Source organism: Pongo abelii, chromosome 1, assembly GCF_028885655.2.
Source record: "Pongo abelii isolate AG06213 chromosome 1, NHGRI_mPonAbe1-v2.0_pri, whole genome shotgun sequence".
Lineage (NCBI taxonomy): Eukaryota > Metazoa > Chordata > Mammalia > Primates > Hominidae > Pongo > Pongo abelii.
In genome coordinates, this window is record NC_071985.2 from 73,909,489 (window position 1) to 73,934,139 (window position 24,651).

At 35.5% G+C, this 24,651-nt stretch overlaps 1 protein-coding gene across 10 annotated transcripts in view; it reads left to right on the forward strand.

Moving 5' to 3' along the window:
* COP1 (COP1 E3 ubiquitin ligase) overlaps window positions 1-24,651 on the forward strand; it is a 263,125-nt gene that overhangs the window by 147,990 nt on the left and 90,484 nt on the right. For all 10 annotated transcript variants that reach the window (XM_009240673.4, XM_024232782.3, XM_024232783.2 and 7 more), the window contains 3 exons: window positions 15,617-15,760; window positions 18,123-18,231; window positions 18,673-18,754. In XM_009240673.4, the coding sequence (XP_009238948.1) occupies window positions 15,617-15,760; window positions 18,123-18,231; window positions 18,673-18,754 (335 nt within the window). The remainder of the gene's footprint in view (window positions 1-15,616; window positions 15,761-18,122; window positions 18,232-18,672; window positions 18,755-24,651) is intronic.

Sequence of the window (24,651 nt, forward strand, 5' to 3'; positions counted from 1 at the left end):
TTGAAAAAGATTTGTTTAGGCTCTAAGGATGTACTGCTACACTTGATTAAACTTCTGTCATATTTTCAGACATCAAAGTGTGTCTGTGAAAGAAAGTGGCTTTTGTCAGATTTTCTGATCTGTTTGTGATGAGTGGCTATTTTATGTTTTATCATTACTTAACAGTAATAAACTATCACTTGGCCTGTCATGTAGTAGACACTCCATCATTGGTTTAATGAGAGCTACAAGTTTTATTTACATAATAATGAGTTCTGGTATGTACAGCAGAAAGTTTCCTATTTGTGTATTTTTACAATTATTTATCAAACAGAGCCCCCAGAAAATGCCCTGAAATAAGACAAAAGCTAACCTATGGTTAGGCAACTTAGCTATATCATACTAACATTGAAACACGGCTGTTTTTCTACCACTAATGATGTTTAGTTGTGTTCACATTCTCTCCTCTTCTTCCCTTCTCCCCATCCACATCAATAGGTGATTTTGCAGATAACTTCCGGAGTTATAAAACTTGATGCTTTGATCTGTGCTTGAGAGAGATTAATTTGCAGGATGATTTACATAATTTAAGAAATATAAAATCACAAGTTGGATAGTTTTAAAAATCTTTACTGAAGTATAATTTATATACAATAAAGCATAAAGTTTGAATTTTGATAGTTGTGTTAATGACAGTCAAAATATAAAACATTTTCAAAAATTTTCTCTTCCACCACTTGCAGTTAATTCCACCCCTCCTTCAAACTCCTGCCACAGGCAACTATTTGTCTGCTTTCTGTCACTATAAAATGATACAGCCATTTAAAAATTTCTTATAAATGGAACCATACAGTATATGTTCTTTTGTGTCTAGCTCATTTCGCCCAGCTTGTTTTTGAGATTCATTCATGTTGATGCCCATATTAGTAATTTATTTACTTATTGAGTAGTATTTTATTGTCTAAATATTCTACAGTTTATTTATTCATTTGAATAATTGTACAGTTTATTTGAATAAACTTGTTTGGGTTTTAGTTTGTTACTATTATGAATAAAGTAATGAGTATTCATATACAAGTCATTTTGGATATTAATGTTTATATTTATTTCTTTGGGTGAATACCTGAAATTGGAATTGCTGTGCTGTATGGTTAGGATGTGTTTAACATTTTAAGAAGCTGCCAAAATGATTTTTAAAGTGGTTGGATTGTTTTACCACTTTAATCAGCAGTTTAAAAAATTCCAGTTCTAAATCCTCAGCAACTCTTAGCATTGTTATTCTTTTTAAATATCAGGCATTTTATTAGTGGGTGTGTAATGGCATTTTGTGATTGTTTTTCTATGCTTTTCCCTTATCACTAGTCGTGTTTAATGCACTTATTAACCATTTGTATATCTTTTGTGAATTGTCTATTCAAATCTTTTGGCCAGTATTTAAAAATTCAGGTCTTTCTTGGCTGGGTGCGGTGGCTCATGCTTGTAATCCCAGCACATTGGGAGACTGAGGTGGGCAGATCACAAGGTCAGGAGATTGAGACCATCCTGGCTAACATGGTGAAACCCCGTCTCTACTAAAAATACAAAAAAAATTATCCATGTGTGGTGGCGGGCGCCTGTAGTCCCAGCTACTCAGGAGGCTGAGGCAAGAGAATGGCATGAACCTGGAAAGGCAGAGGTTGCAGTGAGCCCAGATCGCACCACTGCATTCCAGCCTGGGCAACAGAGTGAAACGCCATCTCCAAAAACAATAATAATAATCAGGTCTTTCTCTTGTTTAGCAATGAGAATTCCTTTTATATTATGGATCTGAGTTCTTTGTCAGATATATGTGTTATCAGAATTTTCTTCCTTGCCTGTGGCTCATCTTTGTATTTTCTTAATAGTGTCTTTCAAGGAACATGAGTGATACTTAATTTTGATGAATTCCAGTTCATCCATTTTTAAAATTTTTCTATCCTGTAGAAATGTTTCTGCCCCAAAGATTTTTCTTCTATATTTTCTTCTATAATTGTAATAACCTCAGCTTTTACTTACAGGCTTATAATCTATTTCAAGTTACTTTTTATTTAGATTGTGAGGTAATGGTTTAGTTTCATTTTTTCTTTTTCTTTTTTTTTTGAGATGGAGTTTCACTCTCAGGCTGAGTGCAATGGCATGATCATGGCTGACTGCAACCTCTGCCTCCCGGGTTCAAGTGATTCTCCTGCCTCAGCCACCTGAGTAGCTGGGATTACAGGTGCACGCCACCATATCTAGTGAATTTTGTATTTTTAGTAGAGATAGGGTGTTTCCATGTTGGTCAGGCTGATCTCGAACTCCTGACCTCAGGTGATCCGCCCGCCTCGGCCTCCCAAGTGCTGGGATTGCAGGCGTGAGCCACCATGCCTGGCCGAGGTTCAGTTTTTTCCTCCCGATATAGAGATACCCACTTGTTCCTAGCATCATTTGATCAAAAGATAACCTTTTCCTGTTGGCATCTTTGTTTAAAATGAATTGACTATATATATGTGAGTCTGCTTAACTGTCTGTTCTGTTGTATTGATCTGTATGTCTCCTCTTAAGCCAGTACCATACTGTCATGATTACTGTAGTTTTATAATAAGGCTTGAAATTAGGTAATATAAGTTCTCCATCTTTGTTACTCTTTTCAAAAGTTATACTGGCTAGTATAAGTCCCTTACATTTCTATATACATTTTAGAACAGGAGCTCTTCTTTTTTTTCTTGCTGCAATGGTTTGAAGGGATTTATCTGGTAAAACTCACATTTTTTAAAATATTTTTCTTCAGTGTTTTTTATTACTTATTTTCATAAGAAACACAAAATGGGTTTCTGATTTTTTAAGTCTGCTGTGTTAACTGATATTTTGGGGACGCATTTTTAAATATACATGATGAAATATTCTTCTAAACTGTAAATTTTTGCTCCACATTAGTCCTTGGTAGGATGAAATGGTTTCTTTATATCATAGTTTTAAGGTTTCCTGATGAAACATCACAGCAGTGAAATTACTGATTTAATATTGTGATCCTATTGGTTGCTTTGTAAATACTACCAGAGAACACAGAACTGAGAAATTAGATGTATTTTATTTTGCAGTTTCAAAAGTTTAAGAATTGAAACTTTAGCTTCATATGATTCTCTGTTGAGTCTCTGTTATACTTTTACTAAACACACATTTCAAAGTGTTTACTAAAAACATTTTAAAGAGGACAAAATGTCATAGTAACTTTGGGGACAAAAATATATTTTCTTTTTCAGCTCTTGTTATTTTCTCTACTAGATGTTGTTCTAAATGAACAAAAGTTGATATTAAGTATGTTGATTTTAAAGGGCATCTTTAAGTGCTTTAAGGAGAAAGACATTTTATCACAAAATAAACACTTGATATTCACAAAAGTTTTTCAGAATATAGTCTGTCAGGTAGTGTATTTATTTGTTTTAGAGGGAATAGGAAAGTAAATTTTTTTAAAGTAGTTGTTTTAAAGCAAGATCTTGAGGTTTTATGGAATTCAAACAAAATGAGCCACCTAATAAAAATAATAGAATAAAAATATGCATAGACTTTAAAATGTGGCTTCAATTTAGTGCCTATGAAATGAAATCAAGTCTGTCCATTAATTCAGAATAAGGTCAGCAATTATCTAGCAGGTTGCTATTAAAAAAACAGTTTAAGGTCAGCAAACTAATACCTGCGAGCCAAATTTCAACTCATTGCTTGACTTTGTAACAACTAAGAGTATTTTTTACATTTGCAAAGGTTGAAAAAAATACAAAGGATAATACTTTGTGACATGTGAAAATTCAGATTCTAGTGTTCATAAATAAAGTTTTGTTGGAACCACTGACGCTGTTCTGACATAAAATTAATAGATATTAATGGCTCACACCTGTAATCCTAGCACTTTGGGAGGCTGAGGCAGGTGGATCACGAGGTCAGGAGTTTGAGACCGGCCTGACTAACATGGTGAAACCCCGTCTCTACTAAAAATACAAAAATAAGCCAGGTGTGGTGGTGTGCACCTATAATCTCAGCTACTCAGGAGGCTGAGGCAGGAGAATCGCTTGAACCCAGGAGGCGGAGGTTGCAGTGAGCTGAGATCACACCATCACAATCCAGCCTGGGCAACAGAGCGAGACTCCGTCTCAAAAAAAAAAAAAAGAAAAAGAAAAAAGATTTTGCAAACTCCCTAACTACAAATTTTAAAAAAATTATAGTGTCTTAATTCTAATATAAAGGAGAAATAAAAGGAAAATAAGATGATTTTAATTTGTAAATACTTAGCTATTCTGTGTGGTTAAAATAAGGAGATGATCAAAGAATAATTTAATGACTCACTTGTTTTATTGCCATACAAAGATAATTTTTTTCTTAGGTTCACAATGCTTAAGAGGGAGAGAATAATGTGAACAAGTTTTATACAGAATACACTTGATAGATGAATTACGTTAACCACATAGTGAGTGAGCTCCAAAATTATTAAAGCCTGGTTGCTCAATTAGGATGGAAGCAGGGCTCTGTGGCAAGTAAAGTTTAATTAAACATTAAAGTGTGCTTTTGTGTGAGCACAGCTGAGATCTGCAACCACCTGTAAGGTCCCTTGAAGTTAGAGGGCAGTGCTGGTGTTACAAAGCAAGGCTTCAAAGCTCCAATCCATGTCACAGTCTGAGCATTCAGTCTTCTGAGAAGTGGCTGACAGAGTGAAACTTGACGCAGCCTAAGCTCTCAAAGTGTTGTCAAGCTCTTAGGTTTATATATGTTTGAAGTCCAGTAGTTGAAGTCAGTAACTCACATATGGGATCTGAGGAGGTGTGTTATCACATTCCAGAGGGGAGGAGAAGTTTCAAGTTCATATATGGGATCTGATAAGAGGTCACATTCTTGAAGTGGGGAGGGAATACACTCTAAGTTCTTATTATAGCAAAGCATATCACTCATGTAGTAAACTACATAAATGTTTAGAATCATTTCAGAGCTACATAGCAGGTATACCTGCATTAGACAATATAATGGATAATAAGATTCTTAAACCTACTTATAATTAGTAAGTTTGGAATGTTCAGCAAATATTGGAAACGCAGGGGTAGTTTGTCTTTTTATGTAAAGTGGATTTCATTTCTATGCTCAGTTAATTATAGGATTTTCATTTGCATAAGGATGAGAAGTATAAATATTTTTGGAGGTATAACGTAGATTGTGAGACAATCAATATGATGAGTAGGATTGGAAGAGTAAGGGCAAAAATAACTTTATCCTTTGCTCAGAGTAGAAGCTTAGTAGATACATTGAATCCTTTATTTCTTTCTGTAGTAATTAATAAAGTATTTGTAGTCACTAGACAGAAATACTACAATTCCCATTTAGGAGAATAACACAGAAAAGAAATCAGATGGTCAAATATTTTGTTTTAATTAAAAATGTGATTGAAACAATATATATCACAAAATAAGATGACAGATACAAAAGTAAACATGTGATTGATAAATTTAAATAGGCTAAACTTCCTGGCAATAAGAAAATATTTTTATAGTAGATTATAACATAAGCCACAAATCTGTGCTTATATAGACGAGTTCTGAAAACTTCGAACTGTGAAAGTTGAAAGTAAGGTTTAGTTCAGGCTAGAAAGCATTAGATCAATCTCTGTCTTACACACACACACACACACACACACACACACACACACACACACACACACACACACACACACACACACACACACACACACACACACACACACACACACACACACACACACACACACACACACACACACACACACACACACACACACACCCCATTATAATGATCAAAGTTCAATCTGCACTGAAGTTTAAGTCTAATTGTAAGTATCTTTATGTATTAAAAAATCCGTGTGTTAACTGTAAGACAAAATAAACACATTTAGTGGTATGAGACTTTAAATCAAATCAGATCTTAGTCCATGACAGATTAAGTGTACAAAAAATAAATGTTAATAAAACTATAGAAGCCCTAAATAACATAATTATAAAGCTAGAACACATATACAAACATTTATAAAGAATATACCTTCTTTTAAATTGTCCATGGAACATCAGAAAATGTAAAGAATCTAGATCATATACCAAATCTCAAATTACAGAAAATAAAAATTAACATTTTCTGATCACAACACAGTAAGATCAAACATTCATTACAAACTTAGAAAACAGGAAAAATATACCACATGGAAATTTAATAGCTTTTTTGGCAACGCTAGGATCAAAATGGAAATCAAACCAGTGTGATGAAACTTCTATATATCAGAACTTATGGGACATAGCTGAAAGTGCCCAGAATAAAACTCCTTACTCTAAAGGAATTAACCTACTCAAAAAGGAATTAACTGAAAAAGTACTGATAAATAAGAAGATATAAAACAATTTAATTAAACATTCAAGCAAAGAAATTAGAGAAAGAACAAAGTAAACCTAAATAAAATAGAAGGAAATTAAATAAATATAAAAATAAGAATACATTATGAAAAAACAATTACTAAATCAATTCATGAGCTTTTAAAAACAAAAGATGAAAATCGTTAGTCAACCTAATCAGGTAAAACTGGAAGAAATTACTAGATGTTTGGCAGGGGATTCAGAAACTCAATTTTGGACAGGTTAACGATGCCTATCAGATTAAAATTGGAGCTGTCAACTAGACATGAAGCAGTAGTGTAGAGAGAGGTCTGGTTTGGGAGACAAACACTTGATAGTCATCAGTGTGCTGTATAGATTGAAAGTCATGAGACAATATGAGATCACCAAAGAACTCCAGGAAGATAAAAAGGAGGTGTGAGGTACAAGAGCTTATTAGTTTAGCTCTGAGATGCTTTTGTTTTGTTTTGTTTTGTTTATTTTTTGAGATGGAGTTTCACTTTTGTTGCCCAGGCTTGAGTTCAGTGATGCGATCTCGGCTTACTGCAACCTCTGCTTCCCGGGTTTAAGCGATTCTCCTGCCTCAGCCTCCTGAGTAGCTGGGATTACAGGTGCCTGCCACCATGCACAGCTAATTTTTTGTATTTTTGGTAGAGACTGGATTTCATTGTGTTGGCCAGGCTGGTCTCAAAGTCCTGACCTCAGGTGATCCACCCATCTCAGCCTCCCAAGGTGATGGGATTACAGGCTTGAGCCACTGCACCCAGCCTGGGATGCTTTATTATCAAAGTGAAGATGAGGAGAAATGACCAAAGTAGACTGTGATGGAGTTGTCAGTAAGGTAGAAGAAAAATCACTCTATTGCAGAAGAGAGAGTGATCATCTATGTCAGCTATTGTTGATATTTAAGGAAGGTCAGAATTCGGAGTTGACTGTTCTGTTTAGCAACTTAGAGGTCATTATTGACCTTCATACAGCATTTTCGGAGATGGAGGTAAAAGCTTGATTCCAGTGAGTTAAAGAGAATGAGAGGAGAGATTATGGAAAACTTTTTTTTGTAAAGTTATGGTATTAGGAGAGCAATAGGATAGTAGCTAAAATAGAAATAGGAATATGTTTTGTTTTTTACTTGAAAAGGAAGAAAAACATGGAAGGCTTAAGGAAAAGATCCAGGATAGATGGAAAAATTGATTGATACAGGAGAGAGGAGGGAAATGTAGGAAACAATCCTTGAGTAGGTAAGCAAGGATGGGACTTACCGCAGAAGTATATATGTTGGTTACGTCTAGGAGCACATTGTTCGGAATGACAAGAAAGACCACAGAATATATCAAAATATGTTGGTATAAATGCTGATAAGTGGAGGATGTGGTTAGTGGGAGCCTTTGGAAGGTATCTCCTTGTTCTTTTTACATGTAAACTTACAAACAGAGTAATTTGGCCGGGTGCAGTGGGTCATGCCTGTAATCCCAGCACTTTGGGAGGCTGAGACGGACAGATCACCTGAGGTCAGGAGTTTGAAACCAGTCTGGCCAACATGGTGAAACCCTGTCTCTACTAAAAATACAAAAATTAGCTGGGCGTGGTGGCACACGCCTGTAATCTCAGCTACTTGGGAGGCTGAGGCAGGAGAATTGGTTTGAACCCGGGAGACGGAGGTTGCAGTGAGCCGAGATCATGCCCACTGCACCCCACCCTGGGTGACAGAGCAAGGCACCGTCTCAAAAAAAAAGAGAATAATTTGCTGAGAGTGATTATGAAGGCATGGGAAATTTGTGAAGAGAAAAAAAAATTATTTAACTTCTTTCTATGAGTGAGTGGACAAGGGTAGTTTCCTGTGAAGTTAGTGTTAAGTGCCTCCTTAAGGATCACTATCCCTTAAGGATAGTGATCATGAATTTAAAATGAGACCAGAGAACATGGTTGCATGTTTTTTCTCTAACCATATTCAAGTCTGCCAGTTCAAATGTAGAGTGAGTAGAGAAATTTAACTAGGGTTAGTTTTGCCAGGGAGGTAAAGTACAAAAAATAAGAGAATGAAAATGGTAACAGAGTGCAAAGTTGTGTGAGGGAGTTATATTTACTGGCCATGTCATTTATGTTGGGAAAGAAGAAAGTAAATACATAACAGAGTGAGGAGCAGTGGGTATAGGTTCCATAGATTTTTAGATCACAATGGCCTTGAAGGATTGTTGGAGACAAGGAATCAACTGTAAAGAATGGAAGTAGTTGTCAGAAAGTGTTATGTCATAAGGTGAAGGAGGCAGTGAAGTTATTGGTAATGAAAAAGTATTTAGGGTGTGGTCATGGTTGTGTGAAGTGGAAGTGGGCAGAATAAAAGATCTTTGGAGAAGAGGAAGTCAAGAAAACTGATAGACCAGGATATTAATCATCTATATATAGTTATTAAAATAATTAACAATTATGAAAGGAATAATTTTTAAGAAAATGACGGTGAGCTGAAAGTTAGAATTTCCAAGAACTCGCGGGTTGGTAGAAGGAGCATCAAGGACACATATTGGGTGGTATATATTACAGGAGATTTTGAGCTGGGAGCTTTCAGGGAGAAGAGAGAAAAGTGACGAAGAAGCTATGTATAGTAAGGACACCGACTTTACTTCCAGGCCTATTTGAACATGGAATGTGGGAAGACTTTGAGGAAGCAGTATATTCAGGGGAGAGCTGGGTTTCAGTTAGAATGAGAAAGCAAGGGGAGCATTTAGGGAAGAAATTGCGATTATGAATGGCATTATCTGGGTGGAGAGAGATTTAGCTTTTACTTAATAGAAAAGTGCACTTATTTTTTGACCTAGCACTTCATATTCTAGGTGTATTTAAGAGTACTCCTGCTTATGTGTCAATTGACACATATAGAAGGGTTTTTTTTTTTTTTCCCCCACCATTGTTTAACAGTGAAAGACTAGAAATGAAATGTTCCTGGTTAAATAATTTGATACATCCAGACAGTGTAAATCTGTGCAACCATTGGGGACAAAATGAGGTAGCTCTCATATGTGCTGATATGAAATGATGGTCAAAATACTATTGCATGAGGGGGAGAAAAGCAAGTGCAAATCAGTATGTATGATGTCATCTCATATGTTTAATTAAAAAAAAACCAAATACGTGTATGCATGTTTATGCATAGGAAAACTAGTAAGATGCACAAGTTGAAATTATTGGTTGCCTACAGAGAGGGCAATTGGGTACTTATTTGGCAAGAGTGGGAGGGAGGCTTGCTTTTTTTCTGTATACTTTTTGAACCATTGCCTACATACATTTTTTTTAATGAAATATGTTCTAAGAAAACACTCAAGCCACATTTTGAAGGATCTTCAGTAATAGTTGGAGTCTGAATTTTCCATAGTAGTAAATGGGGAGAATTATATGAATAGAGCTGTGTGTTTGGAAATTTATTCTAATTCAGTCTTTAAAATCGATTAGAAGAGGGAAAATTCAGGAGTAGGAGTCTTGATAAGGAGGCTGTTTCAGTAGGCCAGGCCCAATACATACTCCTGTGAATTTCTCAAATACAGTCCTGCGTTGCTTAACGACGGAAATACATTCTGAAAAATGTGTCATTAGGCAATTTTTGTTGTGCAAACATCATGGAGTGTACTTAGACACGTAGGTGATATAGTATAGCCTCTTGCTCCTAGACTGCAAACCTACATAGCATGTTACTGTACTGAATGCTGTAGGTAGCTTTAACACAATGGTATTTGTGTATCTAAACATAGGATATACCAGATAGAAACTGGTGTACCTGTATAGGGCACTTACCATTAATGGGCTGGAAGTTACTCTGGGTGAGTCAGTGAGTGAGTGGTGAATGAATGTGAAGATCTAGGATATTACTGTATATTACTGTAGACTTTATAAACATTGCACACTTTGGTTAGCTAAATTTATTTAAATTTTTTTCTTCAATAATCTTAGTTTACTGTAACCTTTTTATTTTATAACTTTAAAAATTTTTTTTGACTTTTTGATTTTTTTGCAATAACACTTAGCTAAAAACACACATTGAACAACTATACAAAAATATATCCTTTCTTCATACCCTTTTCTATTTAAAATTTAATTTTAATTTTTTTTATTTTTTTGTTAAAATCTGAGACACAAACACGTGTATTAGCCTAGGCCTACATACGGTCACGGTCAACAGAATCACTGTGATCTCTTCCACATCTTGTCTCACTGGAAGGTCTTCAGGGCCAGTAACACACATGGAGCTGTCATCTCCTATGATAAGATCTTCTGGAATACCTCCTGAAGGACCTGCCTGCGGCTGCTTTACAGGTTTTTTTTTTTTTTTAATAAGTAGAAGATATACACTAAAATAATCATAAATGTACAGGATAGTAAATGCACAAACCATTAACAGTTGTTTATTATCAAGTATATGTACTGTACATTAATTGTATGTGCTGTACTTTTATGCAACTGGCAGCATGGTAGGTTTGTTCACACCATCTTCTCCACAAACCTGAGAATCGTGTTGTTGCACTGCAAGTCATTAAGTTAGGAATTGTTCGGCTTCATTATAATTTGTGGGAACATAAGATGTCCTTAAATAGCACATAACTGTGATGTGTTTTTTTTAACATCTTGGTTTTTTCAGCAGCTATGTTAGTATCCAGCAGATAACTGGCACTCTGGACATTTGATGGCTGAAAATATTCACGGTTCATTCTTTTCTTCGAATGAGCCCCAATAATCATTGCCTCCTGAATTCCTCTATCAATATTTTGTCTTATCATTTGACATTTGCATGTATTGTCTGTAATCTCTTCTACTAATTATAAACTCAGTGAGGCTACCTTATTTTTTTTATCCCTTTGTGTTTAACTTGTTGCACAGGCTGAATTATGTGTTATTATCACTATATATAATGTAATGTATATAATTATTCTGTGTTATGATTCTTATTTTGCCTGTGTATGTGTTCGTTGAAGACCAGCTCATTTGTTCTAATTGAAATTGCAAGTTTGCATGATGATTGAGAGCATAGACTCTGGAATCAATTGCTTAAATTTGAATTATCTGGTGTATCCGTGGACAAATTACTTAACATCAGTATACCTCAGTTTCTTTATACAGTGGAGATTTGAAGCTTGTATAATTTATGTAGAGTGGTTAAAACAATGCTTGACACATCTCAAGTGTTATGTATGTTATGGAAGTTTTAAGTAGTATTGATTGGAAGAAAGTTGAGTAACATCAATTCTTAATTTACTTTACTTGTGTTTGTATTTTTTTAAAGATCTGCTCATCACTTTTCGTTAAAATGGCCAGTTTCTAAACTTATATTTTGTTTCCTTAAAGTTTTAGTTACCTGCTCTTGAGGCACACTATCATGGTAATGAATGAGAATGAGACCTTTGACAACTGCTCTTACTTTATGTTTTAATTTGATAAGTTGGGCTCTAGCATCCAGGGACACTAATCCACCATGTTTGTTAATACTTATAATTGCAAAAAGATATGAGAGACATTGGAAACACTGACAGAATTCACTGCTTGGGCTTATTGACGGCTTTCATTGCTTCGTGCCGCATTGTACTGGCGGTATGCATTAATCAGCTGTCCTGTGTGGTTTCTTGCCTTGCTGCCTAATCACTTGACTAATGACATTTTTGACAAAGAATACAGCTAGTTTCCTGAAGCTGAATTACGTATTTCAGCTGTTGATATAAATCACTTTCTTTTAACAGTTGAAATGTTTCAAAATGTGAAAGAAAAATGCAATTTATGTCCCCAGAAACACTGTTTTTCAAAAGTATACTTGTATGTTGAAATTAAAAACAAATTCTGTGAAATTGAATTTGTCATTGCAGTAAATTTTTATAAATCTCTTGTTTTAATTATTACTGCTGACAGTGGATGGCAGAAATGAACGTTGTATAACAGTAGTAAGACTTAAAGTTTGTTTTTGAATTTAATTGCATAAGCAGCATTTCAGTTAATTAGTTTACCTTTTATTTAGTCTCAGCCTAACTAGTCACTGTTTAACTTTTGAAGTACTTTTGCTTGGGTTATCAGATTTCATAATAAAAGTAGTTGAAATATCATACTGTTAAGAGGTCATCTGTTTTGTATTAGCTCTAGAAAGCTTTCTGCACCTGCAAATTACAGTGTTCATTTCAGTTAGTTCATGATCTGTTTTTAGAATCTCATTATGTTCATGTTTGAGAATATATATGATTAAATATGTCAGAGATAGGGAGCAAATGTTTCAGTATCTAGAAGTACTTAAATCCTGAGTCTTAGTGATGTGGAAGTTCTTCCATTAAAAAAGGTGGTTTGGAGGGGGACCTGTTTGTCTTTCTTTCCCTTTTAATCAAAATTTTCTAGAAATAATATTATTCTTTATACTTTTTGATTAATATTTCTATTAAAATCTATTATTTTTACAGTATAAAAGGATCTTGTTACCCCCAAAATATTTTTAAAAACATACTCTACAGGTTCTTGATACCTTAATATATTAAAAACAAAATATAACCAAAATGTAAGAAAATAATAGCAATGAAATCAAAACAAAAAGTTAACTTTTTAGTATGAGAGTTAAGAGTTAGCTAATGTCACTAAATAATAACATGTAGAAAAAAGAGAGAGAGCTGTCTTGAATAACAGGGTACCAGCAGAAGAAATAATAGACATATTTAGGTCATCATCTTAATTCTTTTGACAGCATTTTTACTTATGTGTCAGTTTTCTCCCTGTAATGTATTTAAGCTATTATTTTGATAGGTTAGTGTTTAAACGTATTATATATGTTAAAACTAATAGTTTAGTAATGGCATACTTTTACTGGCACAACATTGGAAAGGTGTTGATTAGCTATGTATATGAGTAGGTGGAGAAAAAGTATTTAGTGATAACATAACTGGTTCACTTGAAGTCTCAGCTATACCAAAACCTCCTAAGTTAAAAACAGGATTTCAGTTCTGATAATAACTCTGTCCTTTACCAGATAGAGTAGTATTTCTCCTTCAGTGACATGAGACTGTGGGTATAAATTGAGTTGGGATAGATGAGTAGTAGTCATCATTATAGTTATGGTGCATTAAAATCCACATGGCAGCAAGTAGTAGCTGAGGCAGCAGTTCAATTGAGGTTGTACAAATAAATCTACTGCATTGCTATAGTATCATACTTTACTGGAGGGAACATTTGCTGAATTGTGCCCTAGTCAGTGACACTTAGCTGAATAAAATTTTTTTTTAAATTGGCTGGGCACCATGTCTGACGCCTGAAATCTGTAATCCCAGCACTTTGGGAGGCTGAGGTGGGAGGATTGTTTGAATCCTGGAGTTCAAGACTAGCCCAGGTAACATAGTGAGACCCCATCCCTGTAAAAAAAAAAAAAATTTAATTCTTTAAAAAATTATATAAAATTAAGGAAGCATTTAAAGCTATAAAGAAAAGTGGGCAATCAATGTGTGTCTTTAAGGGAAATATTCCTTCTTGTTGTTGTTGTAGTTGTTTTTTAAGACAGGGTCTTTTTGTGTCACCCAGGCTGGAGTGCAGTGGCACAGTCATGGCTTACTGCAGCTTCAAATTCCTGGGTTCCAGCAGTCCTCCCGCCTCAGCCTCCCAAGTCTCTGGAGACAAGAACCCATCACCATGCCTCACTAATTTTTTCATTTTTTTGTAGCGTTCGGGTCTCACTATGTTGCCCAGGCTGGTCTCAAACTCCTGGACTCAAGGGGTCCTCCCACCTCGGTCTCTCAAAGTGCTGGGATTGCAGGCATGAGCCACCGAGCCCAGCCTGAAGTATTCTTAATGTGTCTTTTTCTTACTTATCATCGTCAGTTCAGCAGGCTTCTTAATAAATCATTAATCATTAACTGTTCTGTGAATGGATATTAAGAAAATAGATGTTTGTATTTTTGTATGTAGGTGTTTGTATTTTATGGATTAAATGAATGCTTAATAGATACAGAGCTAGCTAGGCATTTTGAGAGAAGAAACACACATACATAGATATTGAAGATACATTCATACACATAGATTTTAAACCTTTAAACCTTTAGCCTTTACACTTTGAGTTTTACATTAAGAGCTTTGATCTGTAATAAAGCATAGTAATTATTAGCACTAGCACTGAAACCAGACTCCCTTGTGTTTGAATACCACCTCAGCCACTTACAAACTGACTAACTTTGGGCAATTTACCTCACCTCTAATCCTCATTTTCTCATCTGTAAAATGTAGATAATAATAATACATATATCACAGGTTGTTATGAGCACTAAATGAGGTAATACATGCAAAATGTTTTAGTAGTTAGTGAATGATTAATGAATATTAGGTATTATTATGTAATTAATTGTAGATCAGTGCGAATTCTTACCACTAAACCTCTAGAAAAGATGCTTAAATCATATTGAGGAATAATGTATGTGATGATTCATTTCAACTTTTACTACCTTTGGGCTAATTAGATTTCCAGCTGGTTATATAACAACAACTTTGTTTAGGCTGCAAGTTCTGTAAAAGTGAGTATGATCTTATACTTGCTTTCAAATAGCTTGCTTTGGAGCTTATATAAAAATGATCAGCAAGAGAGGAGTGAATTCTCTAACGCTGAAGGAAGGGAGATTATTTATTTAACCTCTTTTGTGATATGAGGAATGTGTATTGGGGTTTTATAATTCAGAGAGATATTTGGGGAGGGGGATTAGGTATGGATTTGGGAAAAAGTAATGATAATTTAATGGTTCTGTTGTATGTATTCTATCCACTTGTCATCACCCAATTGCTTCAGTAATTCAAATTATATACTAATTTGTTTATTAAAAATAACATTTAATATTGTGAAATTGTACTACCTCCACAAAATGGCAAGGAAATAAGTAGAATATATGAAAAATTAGTTGATAATTGTCTTTTGGCATACTTTTAGTATATCAAATGATTCACGCCATTAAATCTTTCTCAGGAAGCTGTAATATGGTTATTAGAAGTGAATGAAAAGCATGTCAGGTGTCTTGGAACAAAACTACACCTGTGCACAATTGTGTAGATATACAAATGTATATATTAAAAGTTTTATATTACACAAATCTCAACAACTTTTAATTTGATATGTGTTGATTACTTAATCTGGATATGAGGTCTAGTACAATTTGAAGGCATTTAAAGTAGATGTTTTATCCTTGTAGACCGAATTACTTTAGAAATAGAAAATAGCAAATTCTGAAATGTTGTCATCATATACTTTTTCCCCTTAGTATTGAATTTGACCGGGATTGTGACTATTTTGCGATTGCTGGGGTTACAAAGAAGATTAAAGTCTATGAATATGACACTGTCATCCAGGATGCAGTGGATATTCATTACCCTGAGAATGAAATGACCTGCAATTCGAAAATCAGGTATTTACATTATTTTCTTGACATGATGCAGTATAGATGTAACAATTTGCATATGTAATTATCATGAGATTATTTTACCTTTGCATGACACTTTTTACTCATTCATGGTGAACACTATTATTGTACTATGTATACAGAGTATATATTATTACTTATATCATCTTTCTTACAGATATTGGTTGCTTTTTTCTTGTGAGGTTAGCTTTTTTTTTTTTTTTTTTTTTCCTAGTTGCCAAATGAAAGTTCTTCTTTCACTTAATCAAATAAAGGTCTTTGTTAGACATGGTTGTTGGAGACTCTATGGAGTACTGAATAAGGATTAATGTAGCTTATGAATAGTATTTGAACATCAGGAATTTTTCCCCTAGCTTGCACATATCTCAACGTATTAGAATTGTTTCTAGTTTTAAGAATTTTTTTTACAAGAATATTCTGCTTTTCACTGAAGGAATGGTGTTTATGTTTTCTGTATTAGAGATTATACTTTATAAGCAGTGCTTTTCAAACCTAAAATACTCTTAAACATTAACAGTATTTTATGGCTCTACTCCTGATCTGCTCCCCAAAAAATCTCAGAGGAATTCTAGAATCTGCTTTTTTTTTTTCCTTCTAAACAAGCTTCCCAAGCTGTTCTCATGAGCACTGGCTTTAAAAGAGAATTATATGAGGAAATCATCTAATAATAACTTTGTATAGAACTTTGAACATTTTCAAAATAGCCATCCTTGAACCTTTTTTATCTTTAATGAATGAAATACATAGTCATTGTTACAGTATTTGTATAATTTGTTATAACTTTCTTTTTTCTAGTTCATTTATAAAAATACTATATCGATAATTGGTGAGCTTCCCCATTCATCTGTGGCACTCATCATTGAGAATCTGTTATAGTTTATGTCCTAAGTGAAGAGGATATAACATGAATTAGATACAACTTTGTTGAATTCTTATATATCAGGCATTATCCTAAGTGCTTTGTCTTTAGCAGACCTATGAGATAGTTACCATTATTGCTCCATTTTATACAAAGAAAGCTGAGCACAGAAAGGTAAATAACCTGCCTAAGATTATATACCTGGTATATAGAGGAGCCAGGAATCAGACTGAAGTAGTTTGGTTCTAGAGTCTGTGCCCTTAAACATTTCCTGCTCCTTATTTATAAAATGGAGGTCACAATAGTAATACCTATTTAATAGGATTGTACTTTTAAAAAATCCCCATAATGCACTCAGAACAACACTTGGCCCATGGCAAGTACTCATAATATATTACATAATGAAAACGTGGATTAGAAGGTTTAAATGTGCTGTCTACCTGTTCTGTATTTGTACATGTAAAAATGTGCAATACTTCCTGGTACATTGGAATAAACGGTGAAAGCGCTCAAGGCTGAAAGCTGTGGGCCTGGCGCTGAAAGGATCAATACCTAAGGATGCCTAAAATAGATTCGGAGCACATCTACTGTGAAAGTGTACTAAATTAGCCAGAGCCACAGCTAGTAAGTAACAGATCTGGAATTTGAACTCAAGTCTACCTAAATTCAAAATGTGTCTCTTGATTGTTCCATGTAATTTCTACCAGAAATTCTAATTAAGTATATTTAAAAATGGAAATAAAGTCCTGCAGTCTCTGGAATTTAGCATCAATGCAACTAGTAGAAAGCAAAAGACCTTGTGTTCATGTCTTAGAAGTTACCTACATTAACTGCCTTCTAAGTAGCTTCTTCCATAATATGCATTCCCTTTACTATATGCATGATGCAGATATGTATCTCAGCAGAAGTTTTTAGATGTTGTAGACTTCTGGAGCACTTGAGAATAGCCAAAACCGTAAATGATAAAAGTTTGATTCTAACTTTTAGATACTTTTAATTGGAATTTTAGTCAAAAGTTATAATTAGTCAAGTCAAGACTTTTGGGATGTAAATACAGAAACCCAATTCACTGTAGTTTATTTGGCTTATATGATTTGGCACAACTGGATCCAGGGGGTTAAACAGTCTCATCAGGTCTGTCATTCTGCCATGGTATGCCTTGAGCCCTCTGGATAGTATCATCTTCACTGATAGACATCGTTTCCTCATGTATCAAAGATGGCCAGTGATAGCTCTAGGCTCACATCCATCTTAACAGCTAGTGATCACAGTAAAAGGTGGTTAGGGTCATTACTTGTTAATTTTTATTTTTAAAATTTCAAAATTATTGATATGTATTTTCCCAGGTATGTTGTGGGCAGAATAATGATTATGAACTGATAGAGACCATTTTAAAATAGTGCAAATCTTTCTGAACACATTAAAATTATTTTTATCCCATTGTTATTTATTTTTATGTAAAGTAACTTTTAACTGTGTTTCTTTCAGCTGTATCAGTTGGAGTAGTTACCATAAGAACCTGTTAGCTAGCAGTGATTATGAAGGCACTGTTATTTTATGGGATGGATTCACAGGACAGAGGTCAAAGGTCTATCAGGTAAATAAGGGTACTAGTTACATGTTATATGAATCATATATTTGGTTTGTTAAAACTTTTAGAATTTCATGTGCCTTATAATTACAGATTTGAAGACACTATTTAGTATTTTTTATACCTGTGTAACACCTATGCAATACCAAATACTTTTTTTCCTGTCTCCCTCTTTTGGTACCACATACTTTTCCAAAGCATTTCTTCAGACTTTGGTCTTTGTAGAATGCATCAAATTTCTAAAAGCAATAATTTTGGTAAATGTATATATTAAAAGTTTTGGAAGTACTTTATATCAACATCTTATTTGCTTTTCATTTGTTTTCTAGCCTGTTCTCTTTCCCTCTCCCCATAACAATAAATTGATATCAGGTGTTTTTTTTTCTTGCTTTATTCATTTTGAGATCTGTATTCTATCTGAGGCTACTGTCTTCTTTCTGCTTCCAGGAGCATGAGAAGAGGTGTTGGAGTGTTGACTTTAATTTGATGGATCCTAAACTCTTGGCTTCAGGTTCTGATGATGCAAAAGGTACCGTTTGAATCTCTTTCTCAGCACCTCCTTCTCCCTGGCCCTCTTAACCGGAATTCCTTTCATTGGCAGAAATACAAATATTTACTGAAACTCATGTCAGTCCTTTGTGATTACTGATTATTAATTATTATTATTGTTGTTTTTTGAGATGGAGTCTCACTCTGTCACCCAGGCTGGAGTACAGTGGCACAATTGTGGCTCAGTGCAACTTCTGCCTCCCGGGTTCAAGCAATTCTCCTGCCTCACCCTCCCAAGTAGCTGGGATTACAGCCATGTGCCACCATGCCTGGCTAATTTTTTATATTTTTGGTAGAGACGGGATTTCACCACGTTAGCCAGACTGGTATCGAACTCCTGACCTCAAGTGATCTGCCCTGCTGCCTCGGCCTCTCAAAGTGCTGGGATTACAGGTGTGAGCCAGTTTTTTTGTTTTGTTTTTTTTTTTTGAGATTGAGTTTCGCTGTGTTGCCCAGGCTGGAGTGCAGTGGCACAATCTCGACTCACTGCAACCTCTACCTCCTGCGTTCAAGCAATTCTCCTGCCTCAGCCTCCCATGTAACTGGGATTATAGGTGTCCACCACCACACTTGGCTAATTTTTTTTTTTTTTTTTTTTTGAGACGGAATCTCGCTCTGCTGCCCAGGCTGGGGTGCAGTGGGGTGATCTCGGCTCACTGCAACCTCCGCCTCCCAGGTTCAAGCGATTCTCCTCTCTCACCCTCCCGAGTGGCTGGGATTACAGCCACGCACCACCACGCCTGGCTAATTTTTTGTATTTTTGGTAGAGACGGAGTTTCACCATGTTAGCCAGACTGGTATTGAACTGACCTCAAGTGATCTGCCCTGCTGCCTCAGCCTCTCAAAGTGCTGGGATTACAGGTGTGAGCCAGTATTTTTTTTTTTTGAGATAGAGTTTTGCTGTGTCGCCCAGGCTGGAGTGCAGTGGTGCAATCTCGACTCACTGCAACCTCCACCTCCCGGGTTCAAGTGATTCTCCTGCCTCCACCTCCCATTTAGCTGGGATTATAGGTGTGTACCACCACACTTGGCTAATTTTTTTTTTTGAGACGTAATCTTGCTCTGCTGCCTAGGCTGGAGTGCAGTGGGGCAATCTCCGCTCACTGCAACCTCTGCCTCCCGGGTTCAAGCGATTCTTTTGCCTCAGTCTCCTGAGTAGCTGGGCCTACAGGCACGTGCCACCGTGTCCGGCTAATTTTTGTATTTTTAGTAGAGATGGGGTTTTACCGTATTGGCCAGGCTGGTCTCGAACTCCTGACCTCATGACCTGCCTGCCTCAACCTCCCAAAGTGCTAGGATTACAGATATGAGCCACTGCAACTGGCTTCACCCAGTTAATTTTTAAAAAATGTTTAGTAGAGATGGGGTTTCACCGTGCTGGCCAGGCTGGTCTTGAACTTCTGACCTCCAGTGATCCACCCACCTCGACTTCCCAAAGTGCTGGAATTACCAGTGTGAGCCACCATGCCCAGCCTACTAATTATTTTTTTAAAAATCCAAGCAGGGGCCGGGCGCGGTGGCTCATGCTTGTAATCCCAGCACTTTGGGAGATTGAGGCGGGTGGATCACTTGAGGCCAGAAGTTTGAGAACAGCCTGGCCAATGTGGTGAAACCCCGTCTCTACTAAAAATACAATAATTAGCCAGGCGTGGTGGTGCAGGCCTGTGGTCCTAGCTACTGGGGGTGGCTGAAGCACAAGAATTGTTTGAACCCAGGAGGCAGAGGTTGTAGTGATTCCAGGTCTCGCCATTGTGCTACAGCCTGGATGACAGAGCGAGACTCTGTCTCAAAAAAAAAAAAGAAAAAATCCAAGCAGAGAAATTGATTTCTCTTCTTGAGTGAATGAAAAATTAATATACTGCATCCTTATTCTAATGATGTTTTTAGATTCATTCCACATGGAGACATTTAGAAATTGCTGCTATCTTATAATCAAGTCCTTTAGATAGATATACCACCAAATAACCTTTCTTTCCTGGAAATATTTAGAAATCTCTATGTGCTGCATTGTATTTTATTAAATTTCTATTGTATACTAAAATCTCTTAACGAAGTTCATCATATATCAAGGCAAAATTCTACATCACTTTTTGCCAATTTAATTGACCTTTTTTTTCTGTTTCTTGTATATCCATCTTTACTATTCACTGTTTTCTGTTTTTCCTTAATGTGCTGTTTTGGTCTGGTTCTTCTCACCATTAAGTGTATAAAGCTATGTTAACAGATTTATTTTATCTTAGCATTACTACCCTTAATTTCTTTGCCTTTTTCTTCTTTTCTGCCTATAACTTTCAGTATTGTTTTGATAGGCAAGGATAGCTCTAGCATCGGAAGCTTTATTTCGCATCATGTTGTACCGTTCCCTTTGGCCTTTTAATACATAAATGAAATAATAGAGCACAGCCTATTCTGTAAAAAGGGAAATAAACAAGACTGGACTGCCCCTAAAAAGTTTTGGGCCATAGAGTAGCAAGTTGTTTATTCCCACTATATACAGAATGGAATATCTTTTTTCGTTGATTTAAGAAATCATCAGCCAGGCATGGTGACTCACTCCTGTAATCCCAGCAATTTTGGAGGCTGAAGCAGGGGGATGGCTTGAAGGTCAGAAGTTCAAGACCAGCCTGCATGAGACCCTGTCTCTACAAAAAATTTTAAAAATTACCTGGGTGTGGTGGTGCGCACAGGTAGTCTCAGCTGCTTGGGAGACTGGGGCAGGAGGATCTCTTGAGCCCAATAATTCAAGGTTACAGTGAGTGATGATTGTGCCATGCTGTACTCCAGCTTGGATGACAGAGCAAGACCCCATCTCAGAAAAGAAAAAGAGAGAGGGAGGGAGAAGGGGATGGTGCAGAGAGGGAGAAGGAGAGAGGAAGGGAGGTGAGAAAACGAGGGAAGAGAGAGAAGAAAGAGCAAGAAAGTAAAGAAAGAAAAAAATTGTCCTTGAATTTCTAAATTAGTGAGAGCACCATGTTAAAATAGATATATTTATTTATTTTAGTTTTTTTATAGTGTTGTTTGATGCACAAAATTTTTTTCATTTTGAAGAAGTCCAGTTTGTCAGTTTGTTTATTTTTCCTTGTGTTGTCTGTGCCTTTGGTGTCATATCCAAGAAATCATTGCCAAATCCATTGTCATGAAGGTTTTCCCGTAAGTTTTCTTCTAAGAGTTTTTAACTTTTTAATTTTTGTTTTTTAAGATTTTTTATAGTTTTAAGCTCCTATATTTATGTCTTTGATCCATTTTGAGTTAATTTTTGTAATATGATGTTAACGATCCACCTTTATTCTTTTACCTATGGATATTTCATTTTTCCATCATCCCTTGTTGAAAAGACTGTCCTTTCCCTATTGAATAGTCTGGCACCCTTGTCTAAAATTATTTGACCATATATGCAAGAGTTTATCTTTAGTCTTTCTCTGCTCTTCTGTTGGTTTATATGTCAGTACCACACTGTAAGGCTGTTTTGAAATCAGAAATTTTAAGTCCTCCATCTTTGTTCTTTTTCAAGATTGTTTCGGTTATTTGGGATCTCTTGAAATTCTATATGAATTTTAAGGAAATTTTTTTTTTTTTTCTGTGAAACATTCTCTGAGGTTTTGGTAAGGATTGAATTGAGGCTTATCGATATTACTGATCTTTTCAAACCACCGACTTTTGTTTCATTGATTTTTCTCATGTGGTTTATTGTTTTCATTCATCTATTTTTGCTCTAGTTTTTTTTTTTCCTGCTTACTTTAGATTTAACTTGCTCTTATTTTCCTAGTTTTCTAAAGCAGAAGCTTACATTATTGATTTTAGATCTTCTAATATATGCATTCAGTACTACGAATTTCCCTTTATGTAGTGCTTTTGATTCATCCCACAAATTTTGATAAATTGTATTTTTGTTTTCACTTAGTTCTAAATATTTTAAATTTCCCCTGAGATTCCTTTTTTGATCTATGTGTTACTTAGAATTATTTGGGAATTTTTCAGCTATTTGTCTGTTATTGATTTCTAGTTTAATTCCACTGTGATCTAACAGATACAATGTATGATCTCCAGTCTCGTATATTAACATGTTAAGATGTGTTTTATGGCCCCAGAATGTTGTGTGTCTTCGTAAAAGTTCTACATGAGCCTGAGAATAATGTGTATTCTACTGTTAGTGAAAGAAATAATCTGTAGATGTCAGTTATATCCAGTTGTTTGATGGTACCATTCAGTTTAGCTGTTTCCTTGCTCATTTTCTGATTGTTGGATCTGTCCATTTCTGATAAAGGGATGTGTATGGGCCTGTTTTTAGACTCTACATTGATCTGTGTATCTATCTTTTTCTTTTCTTTTTTTTTTTTTTTTTTTGAGATGGAGTCTAGCTCTGTTGCCCAGGCTGGAGTGCAATGATATGATCTTGGCTCACCACAACCTCCGCCTCTCGGGTTCAAGCGATTCTCCTGCCTCAGCCTCCTGAGTAGCTGGGATTACAGGCACAGGCCACCACACCTGGCTGATTTTTGTATTTTTAGTAGAGATGGCATTTCACCATATTGGTCAGGCTGGTCTCGAACTCTTGACCTTGTGATCTGCCCACCTTGGCCTCCCAAAGTGCTGGGATTACAGGCATGAGCCACCACGCCCAGCCGTATCTCTTCTTTTACTTGTACCATGTTGTCTTGATTTGTAGCTTGTAGTAAGTCTGAAATCAAGTAGTAAGTCCTTCATCCTTGTTTTTGAAAATGATTTTTAACTCTTCTATTTCCTTTGCCTTTTCATATACATTTTAGAATCAAGTTGCTAGTACCTACATAAAATCCTGCTGAGATTTTGATTGCCATTGTATTCAATCTATAGATCAATTTGGGAAAAATTAAAATCTTAATATACTGAGTCTTCTAGTCCATGAACATGGTTTATCTCTCCATATGTAGGGCTTTTATGATTTCTTTTTTCATAGTTTTGTCATTTTCAGCATGCAAGTTTTGCAGGTATTTTATTTTTTGGTGCTAATGAAAATGGTATTTTTAAAAATGTTTCATTCTTACTAGTTTATAGAAATACAATTGATATTTAAAATATAAACATTGTACCAATGTACTTGCTAAAGTCACTGTAGGTATAGATTACTTTTTCAGATTCCTTGGGATTTTCTACATAGCCAATTATGTCATCTGCAAATAGAGACATTAATACTTTTTCATTTTCAACTGTATGCCTTTCTTTCCCGTTCCTGCCTTGCTTTTTTGTACTGGCAAGGACTTCAGTATATTGGTAAATAGGAATGACAACAGTAAACGTTTCTTGCTTTGTTCCTGATCTTAGGGGGAAATCTTGCAGCTTTTCATCACTTAATATAATGACTAAATTAGGCTTTTAGTAGGCACCTGTGTCAAGTTAAAGACCTTTTTTTCCATTCCCTTGTTTGCTGAGAATTTTTATCATGAAGGATGTTGAATTTTGTTAAATACTTTTTATGCACTTATCATCATGTAGTTTCTCTTTCCTTTATTAATATTATGAATTATAGTCATTGACTTTCAAAACTTGAATTAGCCATACATTCCCAGGATAAACATGAATGTATTATTCTTTTTCTGTATTTCTAGATTTGACTTGAGGTTTTTTTGTTTGTTTGTTTTTTTCAGAGGGTGAAGTTTTTTTTTTTTTTTTTTTCTGTTTTTGTAATTTTTTGTGACTTTGATATCAGGGTAATGCTGGCCTTATAAAATGATTTTCCTCTTCTATGTGCTATGTGTTTCTTTTCTTATTATACTTTTTTTTTTTGAGACGGAGTCTTGCTCTGTCGTCCAGGCTGGAGTGAAGTGGCGTGATCTCGGCTCACTGCAACCTCCGCCTCCCAGGTTCATGCCATTCTCCTGCCTCAGCATCCCGAGTAGC